Source organism: Stegostoma tigrinum, unplaced genomic scaffold, assembly GCF_030684315.1.
Source record: "Stegostoma tigrinum isolate sSteTig4 unplaced genomic scaffold, sSteTig4.hap1 scaffold_362, whole genome shotgun sequence".
Taxonomy (NCBI): domain Eukaryota; kingdom Metazoa; phylum Chordata; class Chondrichthyes; order Orectolobiformes; family Stegostomatidae; genus Stegostoma; species Stegostoma tigrinum.
In genome coordinates, this window is record NW_026728290.1 from 1 (window position 1) to 15,709 (window position 15,709).

Below are 15,709 nucleotides of genomic sequence, written 5' to 3' on the forward strand. Positions count from 1 at the left end.
AGGGGCCAGACCCTGTCAGCGGGTCAGGGCTGGCGTGGGCCAGTCCCTGCGAGCAGGTCAGGGCTAGGGGGCCAGTCCCTGCAAGCGGGTCAGGGCTGAGGCGGCCAGACCCTGTGAGCGGGAGAGGACTGCAGGGGGCCAGTCCTGTGAGCGGGAGAGGACTGCAGGGGGCCAGTCCCTGTGAGTGGCTCAGGACTGCAGCGGGCAAACCGCTGTGAGCAGGTCAGGGCTGCGGGGTCAGTCCCTGTGAGCGGGGGAGGACTGCAGGGGGGCAGACCCTGTCAGCGCATCAGGGCTACGGGGGCCAGTCCTTGTCAGCGGGTCACGGCTGCGGGGGCAAGTCCCTGTGAGCGGGAGAGGACTGCAGGGGCCCAGTCGTCAGCAGATGTACTCTGAGTAACTACATTGTTTTGAAGGCGAGCGGTCCAATGATATCATTAAGCCCCCTTGTTTTTGTATTGTCTGCTTCTGACATATGCGCAAATGGACAACCTCACTCTCCTGCAAAGCTGCAGATGAATCATGCTGCAATATTTGTCAACTCCCAAATGGGCATTGATACATTAGTAAATCTCACATCAATAAACTTACCTCTCAAGGTTCTCGCCTTCTGGAACTGTTTGTACTAGTAAATAACTCACGCCAGGATGTTTGGCAAAGTGTTTCTTTGATCTGAACTTATTTTTCAGCACCTTGCTGAAATCACGCACATCTTCACCTGATGTTGTCTAAAAATGTAAAATAATCAAATTTAGTTAAGAATTAATCATGAACCAATGTACTCAACTCACTCTATAATCCATGCTTTCCCTGCTAAATGTCTTTGAAGATGTAAAATTCAAGAGTCTGCAATTCTGAGGGAAAAAGTCGCTATCTTTCTGTAAGATTATGATAAAGGTTAGATATGTCTGAATGTGAGTTTCGAACAATTAAGCTTGAGTTTCATACAGTCGTACAGCATGAAAAAAGATCCTTTGGTCCAACCAGTCTAGGCTGATCACAATCCCAAACTGAACTAGTTCCACCTGCCTGTGCTTGGCCCATATCTCTCCAAGCATTGCTATCATCTTTCTATCTTCTGACTACAACATCACCTGAACAGAATTCTCCATCTTGTGGTCAAATACTAAAACTATACAATGAAGAAATTTCAAATGATACACAGATCCAGGATTCACATTAGGGGCCTTTCTGGTTGAATTGCTAATTATTTTAACAACAGTGCATTTTTTGTCCAATTATGCCATGCATAATTACTGATCCAAAATTCATCTCATTGGGTTTCATTTTTTTGGTTTTTTGTATTGAGTCAAAGATGAGATCAATACATTGGTGAGAAATTATCTTGGTTTGCAGATTCAAAGTCACTATAGTCCCAGACGGGACCACAGGACTGCTCTCACAGTAGAGAGAGAGATAACTGGAGGTGGTTTAAATTGAAGGTTGCCACACCTCGGATGAGGAGACAGGTTGAGAAGGAGACTCCTTCATAGTAACTTCAGACAGTGTAGGATTTCATGCTGTTGGTATCACTCTGAATTACAAACCAGCCAACTGAGCTACCTGGCTCCCAGGCAAAATATACAATCAGTTTGGGTAGAGATATGAACACCAAAGGTAAGTCGTCACAGCTGTGACAGTTTCAGATTCATACATCCCCCTGACAGAAGATACAGTCCAGGAGAGCATACAGTCTTCTAGACCAAGAGGTAATCGGATCTTGTAAGAAAGATGTTACAATAAACTTTGAATCCAATTGGCACAGGAAGCCTGGAGGATTCTTTTTATATTCACGGGATGTGGATGTTGCTGGCTAAGCCCAATTATGAGGAACGGATGGCTGGAGGGATGGAGGGAAGGAGGAACGGATGGCTGGAGGAGGCGGGGGGGGAAAGAAGCAGGACGAGGGGGGGGGAGAGAAAGAGCAGGACGGGGGGGGGGGAGAAAGAGCAGGACGGGGGGGGGGAAGGAGCAGGACGGGGGGGGGGGAAGGAGCAGGACGGGGGGGAAGGAGCAGGACGGGGGGGGAAGGAGCAGGACGGGGGGGGAAGGAGCAGGACGGGGGGGGAGGGGAAGGAGCAGGGACGGGGGGGGGGGGGGAAGGAGCAGGACGGGGGGGGGGGGGAAGGAGCAGGACGAGGGGGGGGGGAAGGAGCAGGACGAGGGGGGGGGAAGGAGCAGGACGAGGGGGGGGGAAGGAGCAGGACGAGGGGGGGGAAGGAGCAGGACGAGGGGGGGGGAAGGAGCAGGACGAGGGGGGGGGAAGAGCAGGACGAGGGGGGGGGGAAGGAGCAGGACGAGGGGGGGGAAGGAGCAGACGAGGGGGGGGAAGGAGCCAGAACGAGGGGGGGGGAAGGAGCAGAACGAGGGGGGGGGAAGGAGCAGGACGAGGGGGGGGAAGGAGCGGACGGGGGGCAGGACGGGGGGGAAGGAGCAGGACGGGGGGGGGAAGGAGCAGGACGGCGGGGGAAGGAGCAGGACGGCGGGGGGAAGGAGCAGGACGGCGGGGGAAGGAGACAGGACGGCGGGGGAAGGAGCAGGACGGCGGGGGAAGGAGCAGGACGGCGGGGGGGGGGGGGAAGGAGCAGGACGAGGTTGGGGGAAGGAGGAAGGGAGATGAACACAGCAGACAGGCTGACATCACCTCTACACCCAGAATATTCAGACCCTTCAGAAGCGTTTCTCCCTGCGACTCCTGAAACAGACACTCGCAGCCATGCGCCGGCACCTCCACACACTGCAATCCAGCCTGCCCCAGCTCAGAGCCTCCCTCTCCCAGACCCGCTCAGGACCCCTGCTGTTTTTTATCCTCCGCAGAATCTACAGACTGAACACCCAGTTCCACTTAGCTTTACTGGACACCAAAAATCGTAAGTACAACCAACTCACGGGGCCCTGCCTCCCAAATCCCGAGTCTGTACCTGCGCCGCCGCCGCCATTGACCATGAAGACACGGCCATGGAACCCACCGATGAGGTCACATCCGCCTCCGCCGGCCACACCACTTCCGGAACCGCTGCTGCAGTCACCACCTCCACTTCCAGGTACAACACCTCACGCACCATCCTCACCGCAGCTGCTGCCGCCCACCCCGATCCTCCAAACGCCGACGGAACCCCGCCCATGGCCGACGCCGACGGAACCCCGCCCACGGCCGACGACCTCATCGCTCCGCCCACAGCCAGCAACCCCAGAGGAGACAGCCACACCCGGCCCTGTCGCATGTTCACCGTCTCCCCAGACCTCCCACTGACTGAGGACGAACGGTCAGTCCTTAGGAAGGGGCTCACCTTTGTCCCCGACAACCACACATCAACCAACACCAGTCACGATTGGACATAGAGCAGTTTTTCCACCGTCTTCGCCTCCACGCCTACTTCTTCAACCGGGAGCCTAACCCTCCCTCCACTGACCCCTTCACCCTCTTCCAACACAAGTCCTCCTCCTGGAGACCACCCCCAGGCCTCCTAACCTCCCTCGCACTCTTCATCTCCAACTGCCGTCGAGACATTAACCGCCTCAACCTCTCCACCCCTCTCACCCACTCCAACCTCTTCCCCGCAGAATGGGCAGCCCTCCGCTCCCACCCCAACCTCACCATCAAACCCCCAGACAAGGGTGGCGCAGTGGTAGTATGGCGCACTGACCTCTACATCGCCGAGGGCAGACGCCAACTCTCTGACACCACCTCCTACCGCCCCCTTGATCATGACCCCACACCCGAGCACCAAACCATCATCTCCAACACCGTTCATGACCTCATCACCTCAGGGGACCTCCCACCCACCGCCTCCAAGCTCATTGTTCCCCAACCCCGCACGGCCCGTTTCTATCTCCTTCCCAACATCCACAAACCTGCCTGCCCTGGTCGACCCATCGTCTCAGCCTGTTCCTGCCCCACCAAACTCACCTCCACCTATCTGGACTCCATTTTCTCCCCTGTGGTCCAGGAACACCCTACCGACGTCCGTGACACCACCCACTCCCTCCCCCTCCTCCAGGACTTCCAATGTCCTGGCCCCCAACACCTCATCTTCACCATGGACGTCCAGTCCCTATACACCTGCATTCCGCATGCAGATGGCCTCCAGGCCCTCGACTTCTTCCTGTCCCGCAGGCCCGACCAGTCCCCCTCCACCGACACCCTAATCCGCCTAGCCGAACTCGTCCTCACCCTCAACAACTAATCTTTTGACTCCTCCCACTTCCTACAGACTAAGGGGGTGGCCATGGGCACCCGCATGGGCCCCAGCTATGCCTGCCTCTTTGTAGGTTACGTGCAACAGCCCCTTTTCCGCACCTACACAGGCCACAAACCCCACCTCTTCCTCCGGTACATTGATGACTGTATCGGCGCCGCCTCTTGCTCCCCAGAGGAGCTCAAACAGTTCATCCACTTCACCAACACCTTCCACCCCAACCTTCAGTTCACCTGGGCCATCTCCAGCACATCCCTCACCTTCCTGGACCTCTCAGTCTCCATTTCAGGCAACCAGCTTGTAACTGATGTCCATTTCAAGCCCACCGACTCCCACAGCTACCTAGAATACACCTCCTCCCACCCACCCTCCTGCAAAAATTCCATCCCATATTCCCAATTCCTTGGCCTTCGCCGCATCTGCTCCCACGATAAGACATTCCACTCACACACATCCCAGATGTCCAAGTTCTTCAAGGACCGCAACTTTCCCCCACAGTGATCAAGAACGCCCTTGACCGCGTCTCCCGTATTTCCCGCAACACATCCCTCACACCCCACCCCCGCCACAACCGCCCAAAGAGGATCCCCCTCGTTCTCACACACCACCCCACCAACCTCCGGATACAACGCATCATCCTCCGACACTTCTGCCATCTACAATCCGACCCCACCACCCAAGACATTTTTCCATCCCCACCCCTGTCTGCCTTCCGGAGAGACCACTCTCTCCGTGACTCCCTTGTTCGCTCCACACTGCCCTCCAACCCCACCACACCCGGCACCTTCCCCTGCAACCGCAGGAAATGCTACACTTGCCCCCACACCTCCTCCCTCACCCCTATCCCAGGCCCCAAGATGACATTCCACATTAAGCAGAGGTTCACCTGCACATCTGCCAATATGGTATACTGCATCCACTGTACCCGGTGTGGTTTCCTCTACATTGGGGAAACCAAGCGGAGGCTTGGGGACCGCTTTGCAGAACACCTCCGCTCAGTTCGCAACAAACAACTGCACCTCCCAGTCGCAAACCATTTCCACTCCCCCTCCCATTCTTTAGATGACATGTCCATCATGGGCCTCCTGCAGTGCCACAATGATGCCAGCCACCCAAAGGTTGCAGGAACAGCAACTCATATTCCTCCTGGGAACCCTGCAGCCTAATGGTATCAATGTGGACTTCACCAGTTTCAAAATCTCCCCTTCCCCCACCGCATCCCAAAACCAGCCCAGTTCGTCGCCTCCCCCCACTGCACCACACAACCAGCCCAGCTCTTCCCCTCCACCCACTGCATCCCAAAACCAGTCCAACCTGTCTCTGTCTCCCTAACCTGTTCTTCCTCTCACCCATCCCTTCCTCCCACCCCAAGCCGCACCCCCATCTACCTACTAACCTCATCCCACCTCCTTGACCTGTCTGTCTTCCCTGGACTGACCTCTCCCCTCCCTACCTCCCAACCTATACTCTCTCCACCTATCTTCTTTTCTCTCCATCTTCGGTCCGCCTCCCCCTCTCTCCCTATTTATTCCAGAACCCTCACCCCATCCCCGTCTCTGATGAAGGGTCTCGGCCCGAAACGTCAGCTTTTGTGCTCCTCAGATGCTGCTGGGCCTGCTGTGTTCATCCAGCCTCACATTTTATTATCTTGGATTCTCCAGCATCTGCAGTTCCCATCATCTCTGACATCAGCTTCCCTGCGTCTCTGATGCTGCTTGTCCTGCTGTGTTCATCCACATCAACACCTTGTTACCCCCCATTCTCCTTTGTTTGTGTTTTCTTGCTCTTCCTCCCTCCCTCTGATTCTCACCCCCTCTCTCACCTCTGCTGGCTCTAATTTCACTCCCTTGTCATGTTCCCTTATTTCCATCTTTCTGTCCCTTCTCTCTCTCTCTCCGCCCACAAACTCACTCTGGCTTTATTCACAGAGAGTACAAGAGGAAAGGAAACCAAAGCACGCAGCGCCTTCGGCTGAGAGAGAAATGAAGAACTGCCGGAGATTTTCCAAACCCTGACACAGGGGTTGCCTTTCTCTCTCTCGACAGTCTCTGTGACTGCCCCATCAAACCCCACACCCATTCCCGTCCCATGGTGTCTCTCCACAAGCCCACCTCCGGTTGGAAATGCAAACACAAGTTGCTGGAAATGCTCAGCATCTGTGAAGAAAAAGTCCCGAGGTAGCGTTTTGGGTGCGATGACCCTTTCCCTCCGAGCTCTGGCTGGAAATGCTCCAGCCTCTGAGACAGGGTCCCCTTGAGGTCGGAGAGCTGCGGCTCCATCTCGGCTGTTCGCTTGGCATCAGGAGCTCCCCTCAGCCCCTGGAAGGGGTATGATCTCCCCCTAACCTTATACTGACAGTGGTTGTGTCCTTCCCTCATCCCCGGGAGCCCCTCCTGCCTTCTCACCTTGTCGCCGGGGTGCTATTTGACTACGGAGGGCTGTGCGATAAAGAACCTACTTCCCACAGCAGCAGGGGGAGGGGGCATCCCTTCGCTCCTAAAACACCTCCTCCCATCCAATCTTGTGGCAATGGCTGTTCGGCTGCAGAAAGCGGCGCTGCCCGTGACCCCAAACCTCCCTACAACACCCCTCTCCTAATCCGACCCTTTTGCAGTAGCTGTCGGCCACTTAGTCACTGGGCTGTACAATAGTGACTCTCCCCATGTCCACTCACTTCCAGGACGGCTATCCTCCAACCCCGACCCCATCCCATCCGCCTCCTTCCCTTTACCATGTAGTACGAGAGCTGCAGGCTGGTCGGCTACGGAAACCCGCGCAAGGCTGGATAATAGACACCCTCCCAATGTCCCCAGCCTTCCCCTCACCCGGGGAGGGGAATTCTCACCCCCAAAACATCCATTCCCAACACCTCACTTTGGGATCGGAGCGGCGCAGGATGTGAAACAGGGACCGTGCTCATGTCCCCAATCCTCCCTTCACCCCAAACCACCACCCCCAGCTTACCTTGCAGTGGGACATAGTTGTAGGCTGCTCAGCTACGGAAGGCGTCGCGGACCCGTGGCCGGATGCTCGGGGAGCGCGGGCTCGGTGCCAGGCAGCTGTGCCCAGGCGCCGGGTGAAGAGGCCTTCTCCCACCTTGGATCCCCGCTCCCGACGCAGGGCCGAGCCACTGAGCAGCGAGCGCTCCAGCAGCCCGGATGCCTGCTCCCAGCCCGGTGGTCATGCTGGAGGCCGCTGGAGAACATGAGGTTGTAGGGGTCTGGGAGCGTGGTGCGATGATCCCCGCTGCCAAACAGCTGGGTCCTCAGAACCCTCCTGGGAAAAGGGATCCAGACAGCGGACTCGTCGCCGACGGAGAGCGGGGGAAAGGCGTGAGTAGGAACAGGAGAGGAAGGGGATTTACTGAGAGGGAGAAAGAGACAGACTGTGTGTGTGTGTGTGTGTGTGTGTGTCTGAGAGAGAGAGAGAGAGAGGGGATTAGAAATGCAGTCTGATTGCGGATGGGTTGGGTTTAAATAGAGATTTTTAAACTTCGTTCAAAAAAACTCACAATGCTCCCTGCTGAGCGGGTGGAGAGGCTCGGATAGAGAGGAAGAGAGACACAGGGGGGCGGGGGAGAGGGGACAGAGAGAGGTTCACAGGGAGAGACGGAGAGACAGGGGAGAGAGAACGGCAGAAGCACACACAGAGGGAGCCAGATACAAGACGAGAGATAGAGAGGGGCGCACACAGAGACCAAAGAGACAGAGTGAGAGAGTAGAGCGGAGAGAGACAGAAGTGCACAGCGAGGTGGCAGAGACAAGACGACAAAGAGAGACAGAGACATAGAGTGAGGCACACACAGAGAGATGGAGAGACAGAGATTGTGTGTGTGGCGGGGGGTGGGTTTGGAGAAAATGGGAGAGAGAGAGACAGAGTCGTCGAGTTGTACAGCAGGGAAACAGACCCTTCAGTCCAACTCCTCCAGGCCGACCAGACACCGTAACTGACTAGTTCTGTTTGCCAGCCTGGAGCCCATATCCCTCCAGCACCTTCCTCTTCATGTGACCCTGCAGGTGACTTCTCAATACTGTGAGTATAACAGCCTCTGTCACTCCTCTGGCAGTTCATGCCACACACAAACTACACTCGGAAGAACACGTTGGCGCCAAATCCCCCTCCCATCCTCTGAGAAAAGAAACCGGAAATGACATCACCAACCCAAGGAAACCGGAACACTTAAAGAGAAGGCGGGACCTAACTCCAGCGCTTCCCCGGATGCTCCCTGAAGATTTTACCCGGAATGGTGCCGAAACGTCTGCAAACTAACCTTCCAGCTCAGTGAGCAATCTTACATCCAGAAACTCAACCCTGAGCTACAAATCTTCTCAAAACTCGATAATGCTTTGCCACTTGATTAACAGGTGCATCCTTTTTCTAAAAAAAAATAAACTTTTTTTGCTGGATGTATGACTGACTGGCCAGTGTTTATTGTCCTTCCTTAAACTGAGCCTCGGGAGCTCTGCAGACCAATGCTATCAACGTGGATTTCACAAGCTCCAAAATCTCCCCTCCCACCACTGCATCCCAAAACCAGCCCAGCTCGTCCCCTAATCTGTTCTTCCTCTGACCGATCCCCTCCTCCCAGCTCAAGCCAAACCCCCATTCCCGACCTCCAAACCTCTTCCCGCCCCCTTGACCTGTCCGTCCTCCCCAGACTGACCTAACCCCTCCCTACCTCCACACCCACACTCACCTCTACTGGCTTCATGTCCGCCCCTTTTACTTAAGACCAGAAGACATCGGAGTGGAAGTAGGGCCATTCGGCCCATCAAGTCCACTCAACCATTTAAATCATGGCTCAGGGGCATTTCAACTCCACTTCCCTGAACTCTCCCCGTTGCCCTTGATTCCTCGTGAGATCAAGAATTAGTCGATCTCTGCCTCGAAGGCATCCAACGTCCTGGCCCCGACTGCACTCCGTGGCAATGATTTCCACAAGCCCGCCACTCTCTGGCTTTACAATTGTCACCTCATTTCCGTTTCAAATTTACCCCCTCTAATTTTAAGGCTGTGCCCACGGGTCCTAGTCTCCCGGCCTCACGGAAACAACTTCCTAGCGTCCACCCCTTCTGAGGCAGACATTATGTTGTAAGTTTCTATTAGATCTCCTCTCAAACTTCTAAACTCTGATGAGTACAATCCCAGGATCCATAGCCGTTCATCGTATGTCAAACCTACCACTCCAGGGATCATCCGTGTGAATCTCCGCTGGATACGCTCCAGGGCTAGTATGTCCTTTCTGAGGTGTGGGGCTCAAAATTGGACACGGTATTCTAAATGGGGCCTAACTGGAGCTTTATAAAGCCTCAGAAGCACATCGCTGCTTTTATATTCCAACCCTCTTGCGATAAAGGACAACATTACATTCGCTTTCTTCATTACGGACTCTACCTGCAAGTTAACCTTTAGAGAATCCTGGACCAACACTTCTAGATTCCTTTGTACTTGAGCTTTACGAATTTTCTCACCATTTAGAAAATAGTCCATGCCCGTATTCTTTTTACCAAAGTGCAAAACCCCACATTGAATTTCATCAGCCATTTCCTGGACCACTCTCCTAAACTGTCTAACTCTTTCTGCCGCTTCTCCACCTCCTCAGTACAACCTGCCTGTCCACCGATCTTCGTATCATCGGAAAACTTCGCCAGAATGACCCCGGTCCCTTCATCCAGATCATCAATACATAAGGTGTAGAGCTGCGGCCCCGACACCGAAACCTGCGACACCAATCGTCACCGGTTGCCATGCCGAAAAACAGCCTTTTATCCCAACTCTCTGCCTTCTATCAGACAGCCAATCCTCAATCCAAGCCAGTAGCTCATCTCGAACACCATGGGCCCTCACCTTGCTCAGCAGCCTCCCGTGAGACACTTACGTAAGGCCTTTTGGAAGTCTAGATAGATAACATCCACTGGGTTTCCCTGGGCTAACATACTTGTTACCTCTTCAAAGAATTCTAACAGGTTTGGCAGGCACGACCTCCCCTTACTACATCCATGCTGACTTGTTCTAATCTGACCCTGCACTTCCAGGAATTTCAAAATCTCATCCTTGACAATGATTCAAGAATTTTATTAACTACCGAAGTCAGGTTATTCGGCCTGTAATTTTCCATCTTTTGCCTTGAATCTTTCTTAAACAAGGGGGTTACAACATCAATTTTCCAATCATCTGGGACTTACCCTGACTCCAGGGACTTTTGAAAGATCACATCCAAAGCCTCTGCTATTTCCTCAGCCACCTTCCTCAGAACTCTAGGATGTAGCCCTTCGGGGCCAGGAGATTTAGCAATTTTTAGACCTTTTAGCTTTTCTAGCACTTTCTCTTTTGTAATGCCTACTGTACTCAACTTTGCCCCCTGACTCTCCCTAAGTGTTGGCATACTACTCATGTCTTCCACTGTGAAGACTGACGCAAAGTACTTATTAAGTCCTTCAGCTACTTCCTTATCTCCCATCACCAGCCTTCCAGCATCAATTTGGAGCGGCCCAGTGTCTACTTTTGCCTCATGTTTGTTTCTTATGTATTGAAAGAAGCTTTCACTGTGATTTCTAATATGACTAGCTAGCCTACCTTCATATTTGATCCTCTCCTTCCTTATTGCTCGTCTGTCTCCTCTGCACCTATCTTCCCCTCTGTCCATCTTCAATCTGCCTTCCCCCTCTCCCTGTTTATTTCAGAACTGTCTCCTCCTCCCTCTTTTCTGATGAAGGGTCTCTGCCCGAAATGTCAGCTTTTGTGTTCCTGAGATGCTGCTTGGCCTGCTGTGTTCATCCAGCTCCACACTTTGTTATCTTGAATTCTCCAGCATCTGCAGTTCCCATTTTCTTTTTATTTTGGGGGCAGCTGCTGTCAATACCCACCCAAACAAAAGCTTCATTTGTCATTTTCAAAATTGGTAATAGCCCACAATCTGCTGAGTGAACAAAAAAAGTACCCATTTGCCTGTGACTCTCAGATGGATTTCTTTCCGATTTCTTGATTCTTTAATGAGACATAGCTGTTGCTGATTGTCCAGCATGAACTGACTTCTTGAACAGCTTCATGTTGCTGTACAGAGACCCACAATGCTGTTCCAAAAGAGATTACAAAGATTGACTCAGTAACAACCATTCATTTCCAAATAAGTTTGTGAGTAGCTTGGAGGTGATTTTTACTGGGGTTAGTGCTACCATGTCTGATGTCCTTGCCCTTGAAGATGAGTTTTCTAAGTCTGGAAAGGTGTCTGTCAGAATAGTGGGTAAAAAATGTGGCAGTGCATCTTGTACAGGGACACATTATTGTCTCTTGGAGTTGGCTGTGGAGAGAATGGATACGGTGCCAATCAAGGGGCTGCTTTGGCCTCGACTCAAGATTGTTTTCAGTGTTGTTGGATCTGCACCGTCATTGACACACTTCTGACTTGAGAATTGGAGGAGGGCTGCAGGCTTCGGAGTGTCAGCAGTTTCTACATCAAATCGCAGAGTCGTCTTGCTTTGTCTCTGAGTCTGTGGTCCCGAATGATATCTAAAACCAGGTCATCTCTCTTGTGAGCTTGTTATTCTAAACTGGACATTGCGGTTTCTTTACTCAGAGAGTAGTCAGCGAATGGAACGCTTTGCTTGCAACGGTAGTAGATTCGCCAACTTTCGGTACATTTAAGTCGTCAATGGAAAAGCACATGGACGTACATGGAATAGTGTAGGTTAGATGGGCTTCAGATCGGTATGACAGGTCGGCACAACATCGAGGGGCGAACGGCCTGTACTGCGCTGTAATGTTCTATGTTCTAATGGTCTCTTCATTATAGAAAAGAGGTGATTGCATTTGAGCATGTGTGGAGGACATTCATCAGGATGTTCTGAGGGGGTGAAGCATTTTAACTCGATGGAGAGTCTGGATAAGTTTGAGATAATAGGAACTGTCAATGCTGGAGTCTGAGATAACACAGCGTGGAGCTGGAGGAACACTGCAGGCCAGGCAGCACCACTGTTTTATCTGGATAAGGTTGGCTTGTTTTCTTCCGAACAGAGAAGGTTGAAGAAGGTCCTGAAAAAATGGTCTGCGTTCTGATGGGTCTAGGCGAGGGAAGCAGAACGACCATTCATGGAGTGGGAGGTCGGGGGGGGGGGCGGGGGGGAAGAGATACATACATTTAAGCTAAGAGGCTCAGAAGGAATTTCAGGAAAGAAAAGACACCCAGAAGGTGCTGGGTGTTTGGAATTCATTGTCTGGGACTTTAGTTGAGGTGGTGGATAATCTTTTCACATTAAAGAAAAAGGGTTGGTGCAGCACTTAAAATGAAATAACATTCAAGGCAAAGGGCCTATTGCTAAAACATGAGCCGAATGTGAACTTAGTGTGGCTTCAGTGGTTACAGACACAATGGAATGAAGTGCTTGTTCAATTCACACGGATGATCCCTGGAATGGTAGGCTTAACCTATGATGAATGGCTAAGGATCCTGGGATTGTACTCACTGCAGTTTAGAAAGTTGAGGGGAGAACTAATAAAAACTTACAAGATAATGTATGGTTTAGAAGAGGTGGACGCTAGGAGGTTGTTTCCGTTAGCAGGGGAGACGAGGACCCGTGGGCACAGCCTTAAAATTCGAGGGGGTCAATTTAAAACTGAAATCAGACGACATTTCTTCAGGCAGAAAGTGGTGGGCTTGTGGAATTCATTGCCGCAGAGTGCAGTGCAGGCCGGGATGTTGGATGCCTTCAAGGCAGAGATCGACAAATTCTTGATCTCAAAAGGAATCAAGGGCTATGCGGAGAGTGCAGGGAAGTGGTGTTGAAATGCCCATCAGCCATGATTTAAATGGTGGAGTGGACTTGATGGGCTGAATGGCCTTACCTCCACTCCTATGTCTCATGGCCTTCTGGTCTAATTCTGGAGAATTCTCTTATTCTATGATTCTGGAGCAGGGGACAGTGAGTGGACAGCACAGGACAGTTCACCTAACTTCTCCTTTACCAATCTTCTATCTGCCTCCCCACTTCTCCCTATTTTTTTCAGAATCCCCTTCTCCTCCCCCATTTTTGAAGAAGGGTCTCGACCCGAAACGTCAGCTTTCTTGCTTCTCTGATACTGCTCGGCCCGCTGTGTTCATCCAGTTCTACACCTTGTTCTCTCAGATTCTCCAGCATTGGCAAGTTCCTACTATCTCTTGAGGAAACTTACTTGTTTTTGCACCCAACCTGTGGTGAGAATGTGGAACGCACCGACTGTGTGGGTGGTAGAGGCAGAAACCATGATAACATTTAACAAGTCTTTGATTGGGCATTTGCGATGCCAAGGCATACAAGGCTCTGGGTCGAGTGCTGGGAAATGTGATGAGAATAGTTCGGGACTTGCATCTTGTGAGGGCACATACAATTTGCTGAAGGGTCTGTTCCATTGCCATAGCACTCTATTATGCTGTCCCTCAATGATCCTACGACAAGTAAGTGAAGGTTTACAGAAACAGGTACTTTTCAAGGACAATGCCAAGAGGAAAAGTGATGCGCAGGCAAAGTGCATGTAAGAATTTAACCAAGGATTAACACCATTGAAGAACTGGAATTTGTGCCACTGCACCAAACCTGCAGATGAAAATGCAGTGTCCAGTTTGATTGCAAACTGCAACAACCACCAGTTAGTAACATGATCAATGGAAATATCTGAATGCCTGCTGTTGTGATCTCAAGCATTTACCTGCGTCGAGTGAAATCCACCACCATAGTTCTGTTGCATCGTTGGCCACCTCGCAATCCGTGTTGCATAGTCAATATCATTCCTTGACAATGCTTGAAGCAAGGCATAAGCAGTGGTTTCCACAGTCATCGCAGAAGCCTATGCTGCTTCAATTGGATACGGCTTCTCGTCCTCCAACAATGGAGGCTTTCCAGGAACCAACATCAGAATCTGTCATTTGTTAAAGGGATTAGCTGAGAATAAAGTTTACATCATATAGATTTTTGTTTGCATTTTACCAACACAACAATGGTTTTGCTGGTCAAGATCCAGCATTATCTCACCACTGATGTCTATAACATTCTCCATACTTCCCGCTCAGTGATGGGTCCTTTTGTTTGGGAAAAATAGGCACCTTCAAATGCAAATGAATCAAGGTGAGCTTTAGTTTCTCATCAGGCTACATGGCAGTTATTACAAGATGTTACGAACAAAAGGTGAAGGAGCAGATGAAACCATTCACCAGTCTGGATGATCTTCTTGCCCTCATCCTGAGGAGGCATCACAGATCTTAACTTACACGCAATTCAAATTATTTCATGCAATGACAAGACTGAATGTTCCGGATACTGCAAATGCCATGGCACCTGGCAGCATCCCACAAACTGTACTGGAACAATGTGCCCCAAGGTCGCCACACCAACAGTAAATGTTTTCCAGTACATTTTTAAACACTTGCAACACTCACATTTCAGAGAAAGATGACCTATCACGCAATCGGCAGACAAATTGTCCTGACCAATTATGACCTCAATGTATTCTCAATCATCAGCAAAGTAATGCAACATGTGGATGACAGTGCTGTCAAACAGTTGCACACTGAGGCTCAGTTTACTTTTCGTCATGCCACACTTCTCGCAACCTCATTCAGGATTTACCACAAATATGATCAGAGATCCTGAGCTTGAAAAGGAAGGAAAGTGCAATCTGTCATTTCCACCCTGGCAACTTCTGATTGAATGTGGTGTTCAGCAGAGGAATAGGAACTTGAGTCAGTGGCATTCACTGGATACCTGCACTGGTTGAAGTCATGTCTTCACTTGAACCAAAGTGGAGACATGAATGTTCATTGAATATTGTCCAGGTGTCCAGCAGAATTCATGACTTTTCCAACAGTGAAGTCAACGATGAGAAAATACAGTGAGACTTGGACAATTATCAGGCTTGGCCTGACAAAGGATAAGTAACATTTGCACCATACAAGTGCTAAGCAGCAATCAGCTCCAACAAGAGCAAATATGACCATATCACAAAATTCCATGTCCTTACCATCATCCTTACATTTGTTTTAAATGTGCAAGTGTTATCCAAGCCATGCAGGGCGATGGGCCAGGTGTTGGAAATGAGGTTAGAAAAATTCAGTGCTTGTCTTTGACTGTCACAGAATCCGTGAGCTTAAGAATTAATTTCTCCTGTACTGTAGACCACTGAGGTGCTTGGCTATCCACTTCATCAAGGTTAACACTGATCTAAAACTAAACCGGAACGGTTATATAATCAGCAGTAGCCAGGTCCGTTGGACAAACCGCCCTGCTGTGGGACAGGGTCAGGTAAATCCAAGTGAGTGATCGTGGTTGGAGACTCATTCGTTGGGGGCATAGTTTCTGTAGCCACATTTGAGATACCAGGGCTGTGTGTTGCCTCCCTGGTGCCAAGGTCAAGGAAATCTCTGAGTGGTTGCAACAAATTCTTAACGGGGAGGGTGAGCAGCCAGAGGCCATTGTGCACATTGGTACCAATGACGTAGGTAGAAAGAGGGATGTGATCCTGCGGACTGTGTACAAGGAGTT

At 51.3% G+C, this 15,709-nt stretch overlaps 1 protein-coding gene across 1 annotated transcript; it reads right to left on the reverse strand.

The window, feature by feature from the left end:
* Window positions 1–591: 591 nt before the first annotated feature.
* On the reverse strand, window positions 592–14,447 carry LOC132208355 (complement C5-like; the record flags this gene model as incomplete). Its single annotated transcript, XM_059643978.1, has 2 exons — window positions 13,881–14,447; window positions 592–728 (listed from the first exon to the last, which is right to left on the reverse strand). Coding segments are annotated over exons 1-2 (266 nt in total), but the record flags the coding sequence as incomplete, so codon positions are not given.
* Window positions 14,448–15,709: the final 1,262 nt, after the last annotated feature.